The sequence below is a fragment of the Podarcis pityusensis genome, assembly GCF_964106645.2.
Source record: "Podarcis pityusensis genome assembly, chromosome: 12".
NCBI classification, from domain to species: Eukaryota; Metazoa; Chordata; class Lepidosauria; order Squamata; family Lacertidae; genus Podarcis; species Podarcis pityusensis.
In genome coordinates this window covers 31,457,607-31,478,947 of record NC_138037.1, presented here as the reverse complement: position 1 = coordinate 31,478,947, position 21,341 = coordinate 31,457,607, and the positions used below count along the sequence as shown (strand labels likewise).

General features: G+C 43.1%; 1 protein-coding gene across 1 annotated transcript; it reads right to left on the bottom strand.

The window, feature by feature from the left end:
- Positions 1–6,730: 6,730 nt before the first annotated feature.
- On the bottom strand, positions 6,731–19,949 carry LOC308459508 (uncharacterized protein). The gene is made up of 3 exons (XM_080975101.1): positions 19,879–19,949; positions 12,134–12,246; positions 6,731–8,111 (listed from the first exon to the last, which is right to left on the bottom strand). The coding sequence occupies exon 3, from the start codon at positions 8,097–8,099 to the stop codon at positions 7,089–7,091; it is 1,011 nt and encodes a 336-aa protein (XP_080831227.1). The 5' UTR covers positions 8,100–8,111; positions 12,134–12,246; positions 19,879–19,949; the 3' UTR covers positions 6,731–7,088.
- Between the last annotated feature and the right edge of the window lie 1,392 nt (positions 19,950–21,341).

Here is a 21,341-nt window from a genome sequence, read left to right as displayed (position 1 = left end):
GGAGCTTATTATTGTAATAGTGTGAATTTTCCTTTGCTCCTGTTTCTCTTTTGTCCTTTATTTCTAGCATTGCTCCTTCTACCCTTACTACCTTAGATTCCTGCGCTGCAGAGGGTTGGACTAGATGCCTCTTGGGGTCCCTTCCAACTCTACAATTCTATGATCTGTAAAGGAAGAAAGAGGCTAGGAAATTCTGCTTATGTCCTTCCTTGCACAACGGCCTTGCAAAGTAGGGCAGTTGTATCCCAAACTATATGGCAATTGCCCTCCGCCCTTTAACACTTACAGCCCCCAGATGGGAAGGAATTCTGGGGGGGGGGGGTCAAAGTGGAGCATGCCCGGCACTTCTCAGCCAAATTCTCCACAGAATTTATCAGAAGCAACATACCCTCCAACATTTCTCCAATGAAAATAGGGGTGTTCTGTAGCATGCAACTGGCTTTCCCACCCTGGAGGTTCAACACAACCTGCCCTTTCCCCTGTGAAATCATATTTCTTTTTACATTTCTTGCTCTGCTCACTCTTGCCCCTGGCTCCACCCACTCCCAGCAGGCACTCCTTGGAAGGTTGCCCAGAAAGGAACCTTGGTCCGCAGCTGGAAAAGGTTGTTCAGATACCATACCCTGGGCATCACATTTTCCTCTGTGCAACCAGCTAAGAAGTAAAAGTGATAACTGCAAATTAAAGCATGGCACTTGGTTAATTTAATGTGGTTGTTAACCAATGTCTACCTAATAAGTGCATTCAGTGCTCTTTAAATCATAACTAACTTTTGGTACAGTGGTATCTCGGTTTTCGAACAGCTTAGTTCCCGAACAACTTGGAACACTGCAAACCCAGAAGTGGGTGTTCCGGTTTTCAAACTTTGCCTCAGAAGCCGAACGTGCTCCTGAGCTTCCGTTTTCACTGTTGCTCCGCTCATTTGAGTCCCACGCATAGTAATTCAGCCTTTTTTCCTCCTGTTTCTGCCCCCGCACTGCTCATTTGAGTCCCCGCCCCCATCGTAATTAAAGCCATCCATTTCTGATTGCAGTGTTCTGGGGTGATACTTGGTGCTTTTGTTTATGCTAATTTTCTTGCGTTTTTGTTTGTGTGGCTTTTTTATTTTTGTGTCTGTGGCTTGTTTCTCGTTTTATGATTGAGTGACTGTGGAAATGGATAAAAAAACCCCATCCAAACAATGACTATCATCAATGCAGGTAAGAAAAAATAATAATTTTAATTTTTATCATCTGCAATACTGTCTTATTTATTTTATAGTACAGAACACTGATTATTGCTTTCATTTCATGGATCAATGGTCTTGTTAGATAGTAAATTTCATGTTAAATTGCTGTTTTAGAGGTTGTTTTTAAAAGTCTGGAAAGGACTAATCCATTTTGCATTACTTTCTGTGGGAACGCTTTGGTTTTGGAACAGACTTCCGGAATGGATTAAGTTTGAGAACCAAGGTACCATTGTATATGAATACATGATATTATCAAATTATAGTTTATAGGTTGTATATGTTAGTCACACTCAGATACATCAACTCTGAGTAGAAGTCCCATGTATACATATGTGGATGTCCTATTTTATTTATTCAATGATTTTTTGCAATTAAAAAAAGCTAAAGAAAAGAAATATAGTTCTTGATTGTACATTGAAGAAAATGCTAAGGGATAGCTCAGTTGGCAGAGCATGAGACGCTTAATCTCAGGTAGGTGAAAGATTCCTGCATTGCAGCGGGTTGGACTAGATGATCCTTGTGGTGCCTTCCAACTCTACAGTTCCATACTGTACCTTTCCCTTATCTGTGATCACCTTCATTCAGAGATTGATTCAGGTTTTTTTAAAAAAAGAGCTTTTAAAAATGGGGTCATTGAAAGTCTCTTTATAAATGGGAGAAATGTTCCATAGGTCTGAAAGCTTTGTCAATTCTAGCTGTTATTCTTGCCAAAAGGCGTGTGCTGCAAAACTATCATTAGTTTTCTGTTTTGTTTTTTTTAATGTCCCTGCGATGCCTTCGGATCCAGCACTGGATCCAGCAAAGTTCAATGACAAAAAAGAAGAAGGAAAGCTAGCTGTTGTCCCTGATGCCAGGTATTCTCAAGCCAAGAGCAGCAACCTTGGGAACTTCGCCATGCAGCCTTTTGATACTCAGAACTTCGACAATGTGTTGGCTGCCACATGTGATCTCTGGGAAAGAGGCTGCAACTACAGTTTGTTTCCAGCTGGCTTTGCCAGGAGCCAGAAAAGGCGTTGACAGCCGAGAGATGGCAGGCAGCAAGCGCTCAGCAAGCCTGCCTTGCCACACAGATGTTGTCTTAATATAAACCATTGTGAGGCGGGAGTTACAGATTTGGGGATAGGCTTGGGAGGCACAGTTTCAGGTCTCTACAATACGACGCTCATGCAGCAACCTTGACACAAGTCACAAACTGTCAGGCTGGCCTTCGCCACAGAGTCATGGTCAGGCTCACGTCCCCAATCCTGGTTTTCTTGACAAAAAGGTGGGGTTAGAATGTAGTGTGTGTGCATTTGCAGTGACCAGCCTTTCAGACCCTCCAAGTGTTCATGTTTTCCACTGGAAATCCCAGCTTTACAGAAGCCATCCCGGTTTTCTGATTTAATCCTCAAATGTCCCCTCTTTTCCTTAGGACGTCCCTCTTTTCATCGGATAAATGTTGGAGGGTATAGAATTATGTGACACCCAGTGGCGTAGTTAGCCACTCGGGTGCCTGGTGTGGGGGGCGTGTCCTGCAGCCGGGGTGGGGCGATCCGCCCATGGGGGCGGGGCAATCTACCCATGGGGGCAGGACGAGCCTCTCCACCGCTTGGAACCTCTCCGCCGCCTGTTTGGGTGGCTGAGGGAGAGGCAGTAAGGAGATACAAGTCCCACACTGCCGTTTTTATTTTAAAAACCTTCATTTTGTAAAACAACTGCAACCCAGTGATGACACCCGGGGCAGATGTTTAATTATGTTTTTATATATGTTGGAAGCCGCCCAGAGTGGCTGGGATAACCCAGTCAGATGGAAGGGGTATAAATAATGAAAAGATTATGGTGACTATGATTATAATGATGATGATGGAATGACCTACCAACCCAGATAACTGGTCCATCTAGCTCAGTATTGTCTGCGCTGACCAGAAGTAGCTCTCCAGGGTTTCAGGAAGGGGACACACCCCATCCTGCTTGGAAATGCTAGGGATTATATCTGGGACTTTCTGCACGCAAAACAGGTCATTCCTATTGTGGAAGTGTCTGTGTGAACGCTTCTTGACTTGTGCAGCTCAATTGCTATGGACACAAGTGCACAGATTGTGCCTTCGTTGGATGTGATGTGTGGGCACCCTTAGATAATATCCTTGATGGGGAGGTGGTGGACAGGACAGAATAAAGTAAAGCACGAATCCTTGGAATATCTCGCTTATCCCTGTGTGGCCGCGTGATCAAAGCACTGACCGGAACCTGAGTGTCCCATACAATAAAGACCTCTGAAACTTGGCAGGCTTCTTTCAGGCGTCTGGGAAGCAACTGGCTGCTGCTGCTGCTGCTGCTGCTGCTGCTGCTGCTGCGATTTCCTTCCTGATCCAAGTGACACTTCTGTGAGTAAGAAAACATTTTGAAATGCAAAGCAAAGGCTATGAATCATCGGGAACGGGATTTCACCCACCTCCTGTTAGAGCAAAAACAAATATGATTGCCTCAGAATCAAATCAGAGCCAACTAAAAGAAGGCGGCGGCAAGGGTCACTTCTAAATATATATATATATTTTTTAAGTGTAGCTGTGTTTCTTCAGACTACAAGTTCATTACAGGTATAGAAGCAACTGTATTGATAAGTGATGGTGTATACCTTCACGGTCAGAGGCAGCAATGTTTCTGGATATCAGTTGCTGGAAACTGCAGGAAGGGCGAGTGCCCTTGTGCTCAGCTCCTGTCTGTGGGCTTTCCCACAAGCATCTGGTTGGCCGCTGAGGGAAGAAGATGCTGGACCAGATGGGCCACCAGCCTGATCCAGAAGGCTTTTCTCATGTGAGCCATAGATGTGGTGTTGCGTGGCCATGTGTCCTACACTACAAATGACAGCCCTCTGTTTGAAAGAGTCTCCCATTTGAAGGGCTGGTCTGTTTAAACAGAAAGAAACTAAATCTGCAGTCCTGACCCCACAGATAAGCCTGTTGAATTCAATAGGACTTGCTTATTGAATGGTAAGGATTTTGATGGAAGACTACACAGGAGGGTTCCTGAAGCTGCCCATTTGGTACCTGGACAGCACACAGATCACCTAGTTGCATTTCTATTTAAACAATGGTTATTTGTTTTAAAATTTGCCTCTATGCAACTTTGCCTATATAGATGTGTGTCCTTTTTTGGGGGGTTGGGAGATGGGTAAGTTGCCACTGAAATTCAAGAAGTGAATCAACTTTGTGGTGTCCCCTTTTGTACATTCCGGCATCTCCTCTCCCTGGGTTGGATCCAGAGCAACGGCTTGTTCACACACACTACACTGAATACAGGTACAAGCTGTCCCTAGGCAGGTACAAATGCTTGTCTGAAACAGTGTGCACTTGTTGATTTGTGCAGCTCCATCATAGTGTACACAGGTACACAGACTATACACTTGTTGAACATTGTTTGTGAATACCCGTATGAGTGTCCAGTTCAGTTACTTGTGCAGAATGTAGTGTCCACTGTGTGAGCACTCCTCAGATCATCCACACTGAGGTCCCATGAAATCTATATGAAAGTATACACAGGCTTAAGTGTGACTGATTTGCTCTGGATCCAACCCCCTCTCAGTTAGCAAGCCTTCCAAGTAGCTGTATTTGAACCTGTTGAGTTATCAGCACCAAGTTGAGCCTATCAGGGTTCAGCAGGCACACTAAGGCATGAAGAGCACTAACCAGAATTCCCTCCCTCTCTTCCTCCCCTGCAAGGAACCCTTGGAATCGTGGTCCTGTGAAGACAACTGGTTATCTCTAATCAAATAATATTAACCTTTCCTTAGAACATATCTGATGATCATCAAGGATGATGCCTTCTTCTGGATTTTACTTCCAATTTGTGCTTTAAGGTCAGGCTTCTGTCAAACCCCACTTATTGGAACCAAAACTTCCTCTGATCATAAAAACGCAGAGAGTTTAAGAATAATCTTTCTGATTCAATCCTTTTAACACTGCCAGAATTGGCAACAGCTTTGTATGCTGTCTGAAAGGGCGCCAAGCCAGGAATTAGCTGTGTTTTGTCCGCACGCTGATCAGCAATGAACCTTGGAAGGTCCCAGTGGTGGAGCACTTTATATTCATTAAGTATACTTTTATCCAGCCCTTCATCTTACAATTTCAGAGCATGCTACAATTCAGTTTAAGCGGAATGATTGACAGTAGATAATAACATCCCTGAAGTCAATCTTAAGAGCAGTCATAAAACACCCCATGGAGTTGCACTTCTCCTCAGAACAACCTGACTAGTCAATTAATCCTAACATCCCAAAACATAGGTGCATAAAAGTTTCCAGGTTTCACCTCAGTATCACATATCTGGTTAGGAAATATCCCTGTCCGAAACCCTGGAGAGATGTTGCCAAGTGATGGCAATATTAAACTAAATGAGCCAATGGTCTGATTCATTGTCAGACAATTCCCCGTGTTCCTGGGTGTCCTAAGCTGTCCACGCAGATCACAGTATCCTTCGCTGAAAGATGCCTATGACTGCATGTGCTGTATCAGTGCTGGAATTATGATCACAGTGCACTGTCAAAGGAGGAGTTTTGGTACAAGGTCTGCCAGAGTGCCACATCACTCATGGTTCAATGTACCATGCTGTCTGCCCCAACACCCCTCTTCCCACATCAGCCTTCTGGCTATTGATAGACCAGACAAGGCCTCTGAAAATTGCCCAGGAGAATGCAACTCAAATAGCTACTTATGTTATGAAAATCAACACATAGCGGTTTTATTCCTTAACAATGTTATCCTCTCAAAAAAAAGCTCACAGTTTGGAAGCAACCTCATCCAAAAGCACTTATTTCTGGCTTCCTAAGTAAACATGGCCAATCTGAGTCAAAATGATGAAGTGTCATTAAGCAACCACATTCTGGGAAAAACCTGGGGTTTGTGGACTTCAGCATATCCATAAGTATAGTACTGTCTACAAGTGCCATTTAAGTGAAGTCCAGTTCAGAATTATATCCCACACTCCATTCTCAAGCCAGAGATGCAAACCCAATTCAATTGTGTCTGTAAAGATGGCAATTATACCTGGGGGAGGGCATGTTTCAGAGGAACACAAAAGGGTGTAAAAAGTCTGTTTTGCTATTGCAGTGGTACCTCGGGTTACAGAGCTTCAGGTTACAGATGCTTCAGGTTACAGACTCCGCTAACCCAGAAATAGTACCTCGGGTTAGGATGAGAACAGAAATCGCGCGGTGGCGGCGTGGCGGCATTTGGCTAAAGTGGTGCTTCAGGTTAAGAACAGTTTCAGGTTAAGAACGGACCTCCAGAATGAATTAAGTTCTTAACCCGAGGTACCGCTGTATTTAAATCAGGGGTGACCAACCTTAGTGCCCCCTGGTGTTGCTGGACTACAACTCCCATCATCACTGGGCTGGCTGAGGCTGTCGGGAGTTGGAGTCCGCCAGCTTCTGGAGGGCCACAGCTTAGCTATCCCTATATCTCAGGCTTGTTCTGTATTCAGAACTGCAGATACATTTGGCTAGAGAATGAAAAGATAAGAAATACGTCATGTTTCAATAGTAGATTTTATTAATTCCATAAGTGCCAGGTTTTTTAATCATTATTATAGGAGATTACAAAGAGTACAAAAAAGCCACCCCAGTACACCTTATCTCTTGTGTGCCCCATTCTGAAGTTGTTATCAATGCATAGCTTTTAGCTTGATATATGTGGGAACAGGACTGGTACTAAAATGGCGTCCGAGGCTGGACTTAACTCAAGCCATTGACAGGTTTAGAACCATCGTAAATATTGCAATAAGGGGAGGGGCAGCATCTACAAATTGCTACAGTGGTGATAGCGCGGCAAAGCAGCAAATGCATGCACATGAAGCCAATCGCTAAGATGTGTGCAGGGCGAGTTAATCACTGGTGGTCAGTGGAACATAACATTGGTTCCTCAACAGAGATAGCAATGGTGTAGGCAGGCTGATAAAATGTGCTATGGAGGCTGGTGTAAAACGCTAAGCGCAAGATCTCCACAGAGTTTAGGAACTCTGGGAAGAGGACATGAGCAATGGGCATAGCACTCTCCTTGGTCATTCCTATCTCCAGCTCCACGCCTGTATAATTGACACCCTTGCAGAAGATATCCTCTTGCTTGTAGAAACGCACAGTTTCCAGAGGTTCTGAGTCAGGAAGGCTGGTGACGGAGGCGATTTTGTCGATCAGATGGACCGCCTTTTTGAACTCCTCCTTGGTGGGAGGGAGCATCTTGTCCCTCCTTTCTCGGCGGAAGAGGATCTTGCCTTCGAGATGAGAGGTGGGAAGTTTGCAAATCTCCACCAGGGAGGAATTGGTCTCAGAGTACTCCCATACACACTTACTCTGGGCCCTGCGTCCACAGTAATCCCAGAGGCCTTGGTCGTTATCCATGTGGCATCGGTACCCATCGGTTCCATATTTTGCACAACGGTAGTTGTTGTGGCAGGGCAAACCAGTGGGGGTCACATCGTGGAATGGAGAGCAACGTTGCTTACCATGGCCTGTATTGCAGTGAAAACCCTCTTTAGTCGCTCGGCATCCATCAAAACACATTTTGCTGTCCTGAGCATATTCAGCAAAGCCCTTCTCGCTGATCAATCCACAGTAGTTCCATTCTCCATTTTTTAAGTAGCAGTAGTGGTAGGAGCCCCCCCAAAGATCGCACATTGTGGCACATTTTTCACCTGTGTGTCCCAAGCCTTCTTCTAAGGAACAGTAGTCCCAAGATTTCCCGCTGCCACCACTTTGCTTGCACCAGGTATAATCATAGCCGTGAAAGTCACAAGCATTTGTACATATCCCGTTGTAGCTTGTATGATGAACAACAACTTGGGAGAGAGTGGAAGGCAGAACAGAAAAGAAAAAGAGTAAAGTCACGGGAACACCCATCATGTTCTTCAGACTCTAAAATGAAAAGACAAAAAATTAAAGTAGCTGTATGCATACAATATCATGTTACATCTCTGTAGGGTTTTCCCCACCCCTCTTTTATGCCTGTCTCTTTCATTACAAATCCATATCCTCCAACATTTCTCTAATAAAAATAGCGATGTCCTATTCAATAATGAAGAAGAAGAAGAAGAAGAAGAAGAAGAAGGTGGTTGTATAGTAACTCATCTCCTTGGCTTGGGAGTCACATAACTCCATACCCTCCAACATTTATCCAATGAAAAGAGGGATGTCCTAAGGAAAAGAGGGACATTCCGGGATCAAATCAGAAACCAGGACAGCTTCTGTAAATCCAGGACTCTCCCTGGAAAATAGGGACACTTGGAGGGTCTGCAAATCCCCTCTAATAAGTTTCTTTTGTAATGCTTTATACTGCTTGCACCTTAAAGAAGCAGAGCATTACAACATTTTTTTGTCATGAACCATCCTGAGAATGTTATGAAAGGGTGGTCTATATAAAGGTGTTATATAAATATTAATCAATCAATGACTTGAAATGCACTCCCAGCAGAAAAACTTAACAGGGAGCCCTCATTGGAGACTGCCTAATATCAGAGTCAAATGGCACCAGCTATTTCTGGGTTATATCCAGGGGGAAACAGCTGCTACTGTCATACGCTATCTTGCACTGCCCATATCTAAGGCTGTTCGGACAGCAGGGGCAATAACCCTCCTGGAGGCTCCACAGGAGCAATGGATTGCCCCATACCACAAACCTTTCTGCTTGCTGCAGATGGGAGCAGCAGCAGAGGAAGATGTAGAATAAGCCTAACACAGCCTTCTCCAATCTGATGCTCTCCAAAGATTTTGACTAAAACTCCGATCAGTCTCAGCCAGCATGAGACAATCAGTCTGGGACAATGGAAGTCATTGTTGAACAACACCCGGAGAACACCAGCTGACCCAAGGACCAAAACATATGCACATACTAAGAGTGCCTTGAAAGACCCTTCCAAAAAATGATCTCAGGGCCCAGGAAATTTGAACTTGGATTGGAATGCTTTCTCTCACAAGAGTCTACCCACCCATTACAGCTGGGGCAGCTGGGGCAGCCTTCAGGATGATCAGTCCAGCCATCATGGCTAGGAATGATGAGAGCTGGAATTCAACAAAATCTGGAGAACAAGCACCATGTTGGCTTTGCAATCTTCATCATCCAATTTCCAACAGAAGACCATTTGGCTGAGACATGGGACAGGGCCTTTTCAGTTGTGGCACCCAGACTATTGAGCTCTCTAGGAAGTCCCTTCGGCCCTCTCTTCATTGCCATCTCAGCACGCTGCCAAACCTGTTCTTCTTCCTCCAGGTCTTTAGTATAATTTTTGTCCTCCACCCTGTCCTGTGAGTTTATTACTGAACCCATGGTTTATAGCTGTTTTTTTTTATTATTATTATTTACTCATCTATTTTATTAACACCCTCTTCAGTACTCTAACCATTGCAGCATCCTTCTCTTCAGTTTTGTGAACCATGTGATGACATGATCACTGAGAGCTAATGCTGATTAAATCCATGATGATTATAGACTGGAATCTAGGTCTCGTATGTCAAATGTGACCCTTTGGAGATCACTGGTTCCAACAATGAATTGCAATGAGATAAATTAGCTATGTAACAGGCAGTGAACTCAGAAAAGCTAATTCAGCAAAGAATTCCTTGGGGAGGGGAGTAAAGTGCAATCAGCCAGCCAATAGGTTTCCAAATTAAACAGAAGACTATGGAATTCCTTACCACAGTCTAAGCATCTTCCAGGAAAAACAAATAATTTTAAAAAAGCATAAGCATGGAAGGCAAGGGAGTCCAGTCGGTCATTCCTGGAGGTCCTACAGGCACTATCAAGTTGGGCCCCATGATATCTATGTAACCACATGGGACATGAAACCTATGTAACCACATAGGGCATGAAATAGCAAGGCACAATAACTGGGGAAAGGACCATGTTTTCCTAGAAAGAAAGGGTTGTATACAATGTTAGTCCTACTCAGAGCAGACCCATTGAAATGAAGGTGCGTGACTAACGTAGGTCCATTCATTTCATTGTGTCTGCTCTGAGTGGAATTTAGTTGAATCCAACCCAAAAAGATTTGTAGTGCTGGAAGTATGCAATTTCTTTGCAATATAGGAATCTTCCTAAAAGGAAGACATCTGGATCACCCAGATCAACTTAATAACTGCACTTTTTGTCATGGGGGCAGGACGGATGACTAAACCTCTCCCATTCACAGTCTCATGTTTTGCATTTGTTCTGAATTTAAGCAAAACACCAAAAAAACCCCTGAAACCAACTAGCAACTCAGTGGTGATGCTGGTGGGAGCAGATTGTTTGCTGCTTTGAAACTTTCCCTTCCCTTATGCACAGAGGTTATATCTAATGTTAGTCAGACTCAGAGTAGACCCATTGAAAATAATGGACCTAAGTTGCCATGTCCATTAATTTCTACTCTGAGTAATACTGGATACAACCCGCATAATATAATGTCCCTTAAAGACTATTGTCCAGCATATCAAATTTTGACAGTGGAAAGACTTTATAAGTCTTAGCCAGCATCTCTTCACAATAAAGTTGTGGTGTAGATTGCTCCAATGCCCGTTTTATACCTGGGGAACAGATCCTGAGAAAGTTAAATTGTTCCAATGTGTTCAAGCAGGTTCAAGGTTGAGTAAGTTGTTTTCTACCCATGTTTTTTAAGTTTAAAGTCCAAGTGGTCAAACTGACCCAGCCCTTTCCCAATTCTGCTGAAATCCTTTCCAATTCTGACCAGTGGTGCTCCCTGGTAGGCACTGAATTGATCAGTAGCAGACCAGTCATATGTAAGCATGGGGTAAATCTATCAAATTCACACTTCAAAAGCAGTATGAAATTGAAATGGAGCCATCTTTTGAAATTCACACATATCCAAATTTTGCAATGCAGTTCTCCGACTAAAGAAAGTTTACAAAAATTCATACATTTGGGGAACTCGCTTGCAAAAAAGAAATGTGTACATTAGTCAAAGCTGCATACCAACATGTGATTATTAGGAGAAATTCATGCCAAAATACAGATTAATTTTCATGAGGATTTAAAAAAAATAAAAATCATATATTGCTGCAGAAATGAGGAGAACTGATTAGTAAAATGAGACATGGAAAGGACCAAGTTGACAGATTCTTCCATCCCTAGTCATATAGAGAGCTCACACCATCAGTATGTTAAATTCTTCCTGTCTAATGAAGAAGCTGCTAGAAGTATTTTTGATAAAACCATACAGGAATAGGAAAACACAGATATGCACCATGGCATTTTAATTCAACAGCCCCATTTCTGGGGATAATCGAATGGCTATTTCCGCAGTTACAATCCTGCTAACTATACTTGGAAGTGCAAAAAGAAACCCAACAAAGCAGAAATTAATGGGGGGAAGTTGTTAGACACTTCCCACAGAAATAGAGAGCTGTGGTGATGGAGGAAATGCTCAGAATTAAATTGTCCCAAATGCCACCAGCAAAACAAGATACGTATATCAGATTAAAACTGCAACTGGATGAATAATATATACAGCCCAATCCTCTGTCAGCAATCCTTGTGCTTACTCAGATGAAAGCGCAACTGATGTCAATAGGACTTGCTTCATGTTACTAACCAGGTCTCCTCAGAGGTATGTTATGTTGAATTCAATGGGGCTCACTTCCTAGAAATGGAGGTTAGGCTTGCAGCCTTACTCTCAAGTATGCTTGTCCAGGACTTGCCCCCCGCATTGCTTTCCCTCATCCCCACTGCGTATTCCTTCGGTTCCTGAGAAGCGAAACACCCTGTGTCCTCCTCACTGTGTTTCTAACCAAACAAGCAATGAAGCTCAAAAATAGGACTTTATGAGTTTCATTTCTGAAGGAAAGAAACCTGACTAATTCAATAAATTGTCATCATTATCCTTGTCCCACTCTTATTTATCCTTATTGGCCAGAACTCTGCTAAACAAGTTGTCTCAGGTACTTACTTTTGTCCTCTCAAAACTCTCTCCTTGCTCGCTCTCTGCTGAACCCCCAGGAGCAATGATGAACAAGCAATACTTTTTGCTGTTTATATGCTGAGGAAATTCAAGCCTTTGACCTAATTCAAAGCCGGGGGGAAAAAATGGGGAGGGAGAAACGAAAGGAAAACCTTACATGAGACAGCTTGGACACAGATAGAAAACCAACTCTCCAACTCTTCATTTAACTTCAACAGATATCCAGGCAAGGGGTTGATGGACTGGAGTAAATGGTACTAAAAGTTTCAGCCTACCCGCTACCCCCACTAAACTTTACCCTAGCCCTCCCTAGCACCCTCAGTTCTTCAAAGAAGTTGGCACTTACCTCAGTTCTCTTGCAGGTTGGTTGCCATTATTTGGGAGATTTTATTTATCTGCATCTGTTCAACCATTATGTGCAAACCTTACTACACCTAAATGAAATTGGCTCAGTTTTCATCAAATTTATAGTTTCCTAACTAAGCCTCAAGTTTGTGCCCACACTACCAGGTCTTTTACCCTCAATTGAAGTTGTATTTTTCATGGCTCCTATTCACTTGTGGCATGCGCAAGTGAAGTGAGCACATTGCACGAGGGGGCCCAGACCCCTCCTTGAAATTTTGGGGTGCCCTTAGCCCCCCACTTCCCCTAGATTGTCCCCCTCCAGTAGCATGTGCTTAGAAAATCAGCAAAGCAGGGGAACCCAAAAAAATAGGTTTTTGATTTATTTATTTTAAAAAAAGCATTGAAGTAGTCATCTAGAAAGAAGCTATTTTGATTTCAGCGTGCATGTAACTTTTGTATCATTTTGAAAAAATAAAATGTTATTTTATGGTTTAGTATTGTATTTATTTTGAATCACATATGAGGGGGCTTTGTAATATGTTCAGTGCTTCAGGCCCCTGCAGGTCTTAATCTGACTCTGCTTACTCTCAGTTCTCCTATAGATTTAAAATCATCTAGGATTCTGACATTTCTCATCTTACTGTCATAAACCACCTCCACATTTCCAGAGAAGTTCTTGCTCTTTTCAAAGCCTTATCATCTGTTTAGAAAAGCATGACTTGGGGGGGGGGGCTGAAAGTGAACTGGTTGCACCCTGTTCCTGAGAACTCTTTGGCTACAAGACTGCATTTTTAAATGGCATACCTTATTTTTCATTTTTGTTTTCATCCCTTTGAATGACCTGCGGACAAGAAACTTAATCTTACAGCAGTCTGCCCTTCTTATCCAAAAGAAAGACCAAGTGGGAATTTTACTGTTCTAGATATAAGCACCTTTATGTGGAGAAATGGTTACATTTGGGGATGAAGGGCAAGATGAGAGAGACGGACAGACAGAGAGAGAGAGAGAGAGAGAGAGAGAGAGAGAGAGAGAAAGAGAGAGGAGAGAAGAAAAGCACTGGGGTAAGCTACAGTTCCCAGGATTCTTGGGGAGAGGACATGTGCTTTAAATATGTATTAAATCTGCACATATTTACTAGAGGCATGCATTGGTTCTGTGTGGGGGTGATTGGGGGGTGCATTTCCCCCAACTTGAATTGATAACAGGGGGCCCACAAAGCCTTGTGTTTCATTGCCACCCTTTCAGTAGAACACAGCCCTAAGTTTTCCTATACAGTCATACCTTGGGATTCTGAATGCCTTGGTACTCGGACGTTTTGGCTCCCAAACACCGGAAACCCAGAAGTGTGCGTTCCAGTTTGCGAACAATCTTTGGAACCCGAATGTCCAACTGGGCTTCCGCGGCTTCCAATTGGCCGCAGGAGCTTCCTGCAGCCAATGAGAAGCTGTGCTTTGGTTTCTGAACATTTTGGAAGTTGAATGGACATCCAGAACGGATTCTGTTCAATTTCCCAGGTACAACTGTATCTCTGTTTCTCTAGGCTCATAGGCTTTGCAGGAAGTGAGGAGCTCTAGATTAGTTTTGGCTAAAGTACAGCAGTGGATTTTATTTATTTATTTATTTATTTATTTATTTATTTATTTATTTATAAGTTAAATAAGTTGTTCTTGTTTAACAAATAGAAAAGGTTTTCCAGTGATTTTTTTATTGTTTTAATCCGCATATTGTTTGTACACCACTGAGGGATACTAAAGATTAAACAGAATCTAAATTAGGGTTGCCAGGTCAGGAGCATCTTCAGACACAGATATTTCAGGGCTCAAACTCAAGCCAGGTCCCAGTGATGTCATGGCATGGGCCTCAAGAACATATCATTCAACTTCAAAAACAGAAAGTCTAACCAATGAGCAAATATGTCACCAGTTGGAAAATTAAAATAAAATCCTTAACTACAGTGGGTGTTCCCAGGTCCAGCTGAAGGGTGTGGATCATTCCTTGTCACATGCTTAGGTAAAAGTAAAGGTAAAGGACCCCTGGATAGTTAAGTGCAGTCAAAGGTGACTATGGGGTGCAGCGCTCATCTCTCTTTTCAGGCCAAGGGAGCTGGCGTTTGTCCACAGACAGCTTTCTAGGTCATGTGGCCAGCATGACTAAACCGTTTCTGGTGCAACGGGGACCATGACGGAAACCAGAGTGCATGGAAATGCCATTTACCTTCTCACTGCAGTGGTACCCATTTATCTACTTGCACTGGTGTGCTTTCAAACTGCTAGGTTGATAGGAGCTGGGACAGAGCAATGGGAGCTCACTCCGTCGCAGGGATTCAAACTGCCGACCTTCTGATTGGCAAACCCAAGAGGCTCAGTGGTTTAAACCACAGTGCCACTCTTGTCACATGCTTTGGGAGCTTGGGTAAGTAGCCTATGTGCTTCTCACCTGAAGGGTTTAAGTGTGCTCAGGCCAGGCTGCTCATGAGAAGGCTGTTTTAAGAAGAGCAGAAGCTTGCCTGGTGATTTTAGATTGGGACACTCACACTCATGAGGACAGAGCACAGACAGGTGCCCCTGAAGGCTGCAATCTGAAACACACTTTCTAAGGACTAAGCCCCACAGAACTCTATAGGACCTTCTTCCACAAAGCTATCCCTAGCCTCCTGAAGTTCATTTGTCTTTCAAATAAATCCAACCATTCTTTTCAGAAGGTGCCATACATTACACCCAGCTACAACATGACTGCATTTGTAATACATACGTAGTAACCATAATAGAACGGCAGTAATTTTTTTCATATATTACATCATACAGCAGTGGGAATTTTACATTTTTTCCACCACCATCAAAACACACCAGGTGTGAGATCTACAGAGTGGTCCCTGGACCATGATGAAATGGGTCCATAGCAAGAAATTGCACTTTTCTGCACTGTTTGAAGACAGTTCACATTCTTAAAATGGACAGAAAGAAGGATGATCAGTCTCCTTCTTGCACTGAGCATAGTTGATGTTCCTGACCGGCAGTGAGGTTTTTGCTGCCCTGCCTTGCCAGGAATTTCTAGTGCATACTTTCTGTTGACTAGGCAATCACAATTTCAATATTACAACTAGCATTAAGGTAGAAAGGTGGAAAAAATGAAGAGAGAAAAGGAGAACCAACAGCAGCAGGTAAGGTTAGAAACCATTTCTTTTAATTAATGAACACTATGGTGGTGCTGCGGGTTAAACCACAGAGCCTAGGACTTGCCGATCAGAAGGTCGGTGGTTCGAATCCCCACGACAGGGTGAGCTCCCGTTGCTCGGTCCCTGCTCCTGCCAACCTAGCAGTTCAAAAGCACATCAAAGTGCAAGTAGATAGATAGGTACCGCTCCAGCGGGAAGGTAAACGGCGTTTCCGTGCGCTGCTCTGGTTCACCAGAAGCGGCTTAGTCATGCTGGCCACATGACCCAGAAGCTGTACGCCGGCTCCCTCGGCCAATAAAGCGAGATGAGCGCCGCAACCCCAGAGTCAGTCACGACTGGACCTAATGGTCAGGGGTCCCTTTACCTTTATGTCTGTTAAGGAACAAAAACAGGTTGCATCAGCAATCATCCAATTGCTCAAACAGAAACTGGTTAAATCACCCAAATGTCCCACTGCTAGAATAAAAGCAGATTTCATCACCATTCTAATTGTTAGTCCCAGCTAGAGTAGGCCTATTAAAGGAATGGAACTTACATAAGTGTTGACTTACTAAGCACCAATTAATGGGTCTACTCAACTTGAGAGTTTCAGGTGGATTTAGGCCAGTATCTCCCTTACAACAGGAGGTTATTCTGCTGATATTATGTGGCAAGAAACGCTGTAGATCTCAAATACTATAGGCAGAACAAGCAACACGTTTCTTTGTTTTAAAGCAGCAGGTTTTGACAGAAGAGAACAGAACTGTCAGAAGAACTGGATTTAAATAAAGAACAAAAAGACAGTGTTCAGAATACGTACTTTGTATTAGAAATACAAGCCATAAGCAACAGTGGTCTCTGTCTTGCACATTCAAAGAACTGTCTACAGCTCATCTGATAGTTAAATTTTGCACAAAGCTCTGCTTTCACAAGAGGAGTCAACGCAGAATTCCTATTGTAAGTCCATGTGTTGCCCATATGTCAAAGCACCCTCTCGACATGAGCATTGCTTACCAGGATAGCGAGTGCAGCACTGACAACTTGCAGCTGAAATCTAGATGGAATGTGCTTCAGTAACTCTAACCATTTCTGATCTAGAGGAAGATCTGATTTTCTCACCACTGGCCAAAGCTTCTGAACCAAGTTGAGCTCAACAAATAGCTCATCTGCTTTGACTTCAACACCCTAGTTTGTAGCCACAAATATGGGCTAGGGCTAGGGCCGGCATAGCAGCAATGATGGGAGTTCTCAAGGTCCTACCATTTCTCAAGGTATGTTATTGCCTGATTAAAATCTGGCAGGTATCTTTTGTAATACATGCATGTTGAAAATCAGATCGCTGTTTCAGACTTAAGAACAATTTTCCTCCAAAAAATACCGGTACTTGGTACCTGTAATTTATCAGTTTCTCTGGCACGTTGCACATTGAACTGTGGAGCTGTGGGCTTACTGAGCACTTTGCTTCCAAAACAATAAGAGCTTCGTGAAAAAATTGCATGGAATGATGCTCAAAATAGAGGTAGCACTCTGGGAGAGAAATCTGAGAAGTGATGTTGCTGGATGCCTCGTTGGTCTGGTCCCCAATAAACTGCCACATGGTATCACTTGTCTGCTCCTCCCCAAGCTCAAGGAAATTGGATTTTATGGCAGGCCACAACTGAAGTAGCCACTCAACAGCTGGGAAGAGCGAGAGAAAGAGCCATCATAGGATTCTTTCAGTTTCTTGTTTTGAATCTCTTGGAGAACTCAATGTATACTTTATGACCAAGGCCTGCACATCATTTTCACTTTTCAAACAGGCATGTCTGGCAGAATTGTGAAGGATGTGACAGTAGCCGTTTGCCATTACAAGATAACTTTTGTGTGCCTTTGGTATTTGACTAAACATGCAAGAGCCCTATCCTGCAAACGGGATTCAGATGACTTTCTAGAAACATGGTACCTTTTTAAAACACATTCTGTCGAGAAATTTACCATCCACCACAATCAAATACGGGATCGTGCACAATATATTTCTGTAATATGTTTGTCTGTACTTCCTGGGGAGTGTGGAGGGAGGGGTTCATCAACATCGTAATTTTTAAAAATCAGTAAAATACATTTAAAAGATTGTGGGCTGGAAAAAGCTGGATAAATTCACATCAGAACTGTGACCCAGTTTTTAACAGGAAGGGTAAAATAGTTTTTTGTCTGCCAAGGGTGTTAGGTTTTTCAACACATGCAGTCGTCAAATCAGGACTAGACACCTTTTTTTTTAAAAAAAGTTACTCCTTAGCCATACAAAAATGAATAATTATTCCAATTTAGCAGTATAGGAGAAAATTCAGTGGCATATATATTTACAACTTTCTCTTTTCTCTTATGGACATGCATTATTAATTAGGCAAAGAAAAATGTAGGATCCAATTCTAATCAAATGGCAGCTTTTCTACAGGGTCTCGGAGGAGTTTTTCAGCTGGATGAGCAAAGAATTGCTCTCCCATTAACATTAATGAGAGCTGTGCTTCTGATCCCATCTCAGCATAAAGACAAAAGCCCACAGTTGGGCAATACTTTCATTGGAACCAATCAAAACGCCACAAAATAGAGGGGAAGCTTTGGGGTTTTCCAGAATTCTTCTTCCTCATAGTAGAATGTTACACAAATTTGGGGGAGAGGTACAAAAATTAAACTGGATATTGTAGCCTTGAGAACTCGGGGTCCCTCCATATGACCTATTTGTTGAGCATTCACCATCCTGATTTCCTGGCACAAAGTTCACGTGGAGGTCAGATTATATCTAGTCTTAATTTGTTTGTGGGGCAGTTATATGACAATAGGCATTCATCCTGCATCCATACTGATTTGCTTGACAAATGTTTATAAGTCTTCCTGTTAGTGATACAGCCACATCACTGCTGGTGCGGAAGTCAGTAATGCATTTTTTTTTTTAAATGAGTGTTCTCTCACATGTGTGAATATGTTTTGGTGGGTGGTATCTATTGCCACACCCGTCCATCCATTTGCACCTCACCTGAGCACAACCTATTTTTTTTGTTTCCAGTGACCCAATCAGTATGAAATAAAAAAAATCCTTCCAGTAGCACCTTTAAGACCAACTAAGTTAGTTCTTGGTATGAGCTTTCGTGTGCAAGCACACTTCTTCAGATACTGAAGAAGTGTGCTTGCACACGAAAGCTCATACCAAGAACTAACTTAGTTGGTCTTAAAGGTGCTACTGGAAGGATTTTTTTTATTTTGACTATGGCAGACCAACACGGCTACCTATCTGTAACTGGAACCAATCAGTATGAGTGCACCTACTGGTATTTCCACTTATTGCCTCATTCTACAGGCACAACAGTCCAGCTCAGAGGAGCTATTCTCAAAATCTCAACACATGTAGGATATTGCCTTGGGTAGCGCATCAGAACTTTAATTTTTCTTGTGCAATAGCTCTGTATCCGAATTCTACACCCCACAAGAATCCTGTTCCAAATGAAACCTCGCACACTTGCTGTTCCTTGTGCCCTCCATCTTTCCCAACATCAGGGTCTTTTCCAGGGAGTCTTCTCTTCTCATGAGGTGGCCAAAGTATTGGAGCCTCAGCTTCACGATCTGTCCTTCCAGTGAGCACTCAGTTTGATGCTTTACTGTGTTTTTAATATTTTGTTGGAAGTCGCCTAGAGTGGCTGGGGAAACCCAGCCAGATGGGCAGGGTATAATTATTATTATTATTATTATTATTATTATTATTATTATTAGTGTGTGTCTGTCTGTGTGTGTCTGTGTGTACATATGTATAGATACATATAGATATTTATATCTATCTCTATACACACAGAAAGAGAGAGAGATCCTTGTGGTGATGAGTGGGTAAAATTCACAACAACAACAACAACAACAACAACAACTATATATATATATATATATATATATATATATATATATATATGAATGACACTGCACTTTCGTGAGTTCACCAACCCATCACCATTTTATATCTAAACAAGCACCAAGCTGCAAGGAGGCTGATGTAAAAAAAAGTAAAGAAATTAAGCTACATCATCATGGTCATTCTGAAATCCTTCTGTGGGCCCTGCATATGTCCTGGAAACAGGAGCACTATAGTGCTTGTCAACAGCAGCAGCCTGAACCTTGTTTGTCACTAGATTAACTAGAGAGCAGCCCACAAGGACAATGATTCAACCCTCCGTGCCCATTAGGCCCGTTGTGAAAGGTTTCATTCACTTACCAGCTGGCAGGGTGGAACACAATCTAAAGATGGGAACAAGCGCAATGTTGAGAGCCAGACTGGCCTCCCTGCAATCTAAAACCAAAGTGGCAATTAATTATGGATGGAATGCGGCCAGGCACTCCGGCATTATAATCCAATGAGACCACACAGAGAAAAAGGCAGCACCGCATCACGTCCTGGGCACTCAAATGGAGAGTGGGGTATCCAGAACTCCCAGAATAGTAAGAAAACTGACCAGCAGACCATTATCTGTCTTGGATTAAGGCAGCATGGTCATAATTTGGTGTGTTTTCTTCTATGTCTTGGATTTATGTAACGGTTTTTCATTCACCAGGTAATTTTCTTCCTTCGAGCAGCCCACGGAGAAAAGTCTCACAAATTTAGTATGGCATACGCTTCTGTAATAATACATTTGTTACTTTTTAAGGCTCTTGTTTTTTGCTGCAACTGACTAACGCGGCTGGAAATGGGCATAAAGAGTCCGAGACGACTGGAGAAGCAGAGGTTAAGGAGTGACATGAGAGCAATTTTCAATATCTGAAGGGTTATCGTGCAGAAGATGGAGCAGGCTTGCTCTTTATTGCTCTGGGGCAGGACTTAGGGGTTCCTCCAGATGACTTGTTTATTGAGTATTCATCCCAATTGACTTGCACAAAGTTTACATGGGGATTAGATTATATCCGGTCTTTATTGAGCATCCGTTCTGATTTGTTTGCAGAAAGTTTATATGTATTGAGGAATGTGCAGACAAAAGTGAGGCAGTTTAGGGCCCCGTTGTTAGACAAAGAGGCCAGTCTAGAGGGTGCATGTTTATCCTGTTCTCTTCATATCCTCCACTTAATTCAAGGAGCTCGAAGCAGTACGCTAGTTTTGCAACGTCACTTGCCAGCACCTGCTCCCGCAAACAGAGCTTTTTAAACAGAGCCTTTCTCACATCTGAACCCACCCCTGACTCACAGTAGAACTGGGGGAAGAAAAAAAGCCCTCATACCACTTTAACAGCCATGAGTTCCCCCAGTGAACCCTGGGAACTGTAGTTTGTTACAGGTGCTGGGAGTTGTAAGGGGAATTATGATGATGCTGGTGATGATGATGATGAATGTTAATCTTTATTAGTCGCTTGTTACCAAAGCAGGTGGACCAACTCTATGGGCTGAGGCCTCTAGAACCCCCCCCCCCATATCACTGGGATGAAGCTTAGCCCCCTCAAAAAAAAAAATATTGAGGAGGCCTGGCAAGAAGTCGTCCCAGGCTGCATGGTGGTGGGAAACGCTGCACAGACCATCGCAGCTTCGTTGAAAATGTCACATCAAGAGGAGGCCCGATTGGCCTCTCCCAATATGACAATCGTCACACACGCAACGCACAACACGCATCACATGTGTGATGTCAGCTCCGCCCCACCCTGCCCCCCAATGTCGGGCACAACTCAGTGCCTGTGTACCAAGGTCTCTGACTGA

What these genes read in the sequence shown, in the direction of transcription:
- LOC308459508 (XM_080975101.1), bottom strand. Translation starts at nt 8,099, where the DNA reads ATGATGGGTGTTCCCGTGACTTTACTCTTTTTCTTTTCTGTTCTGCCT.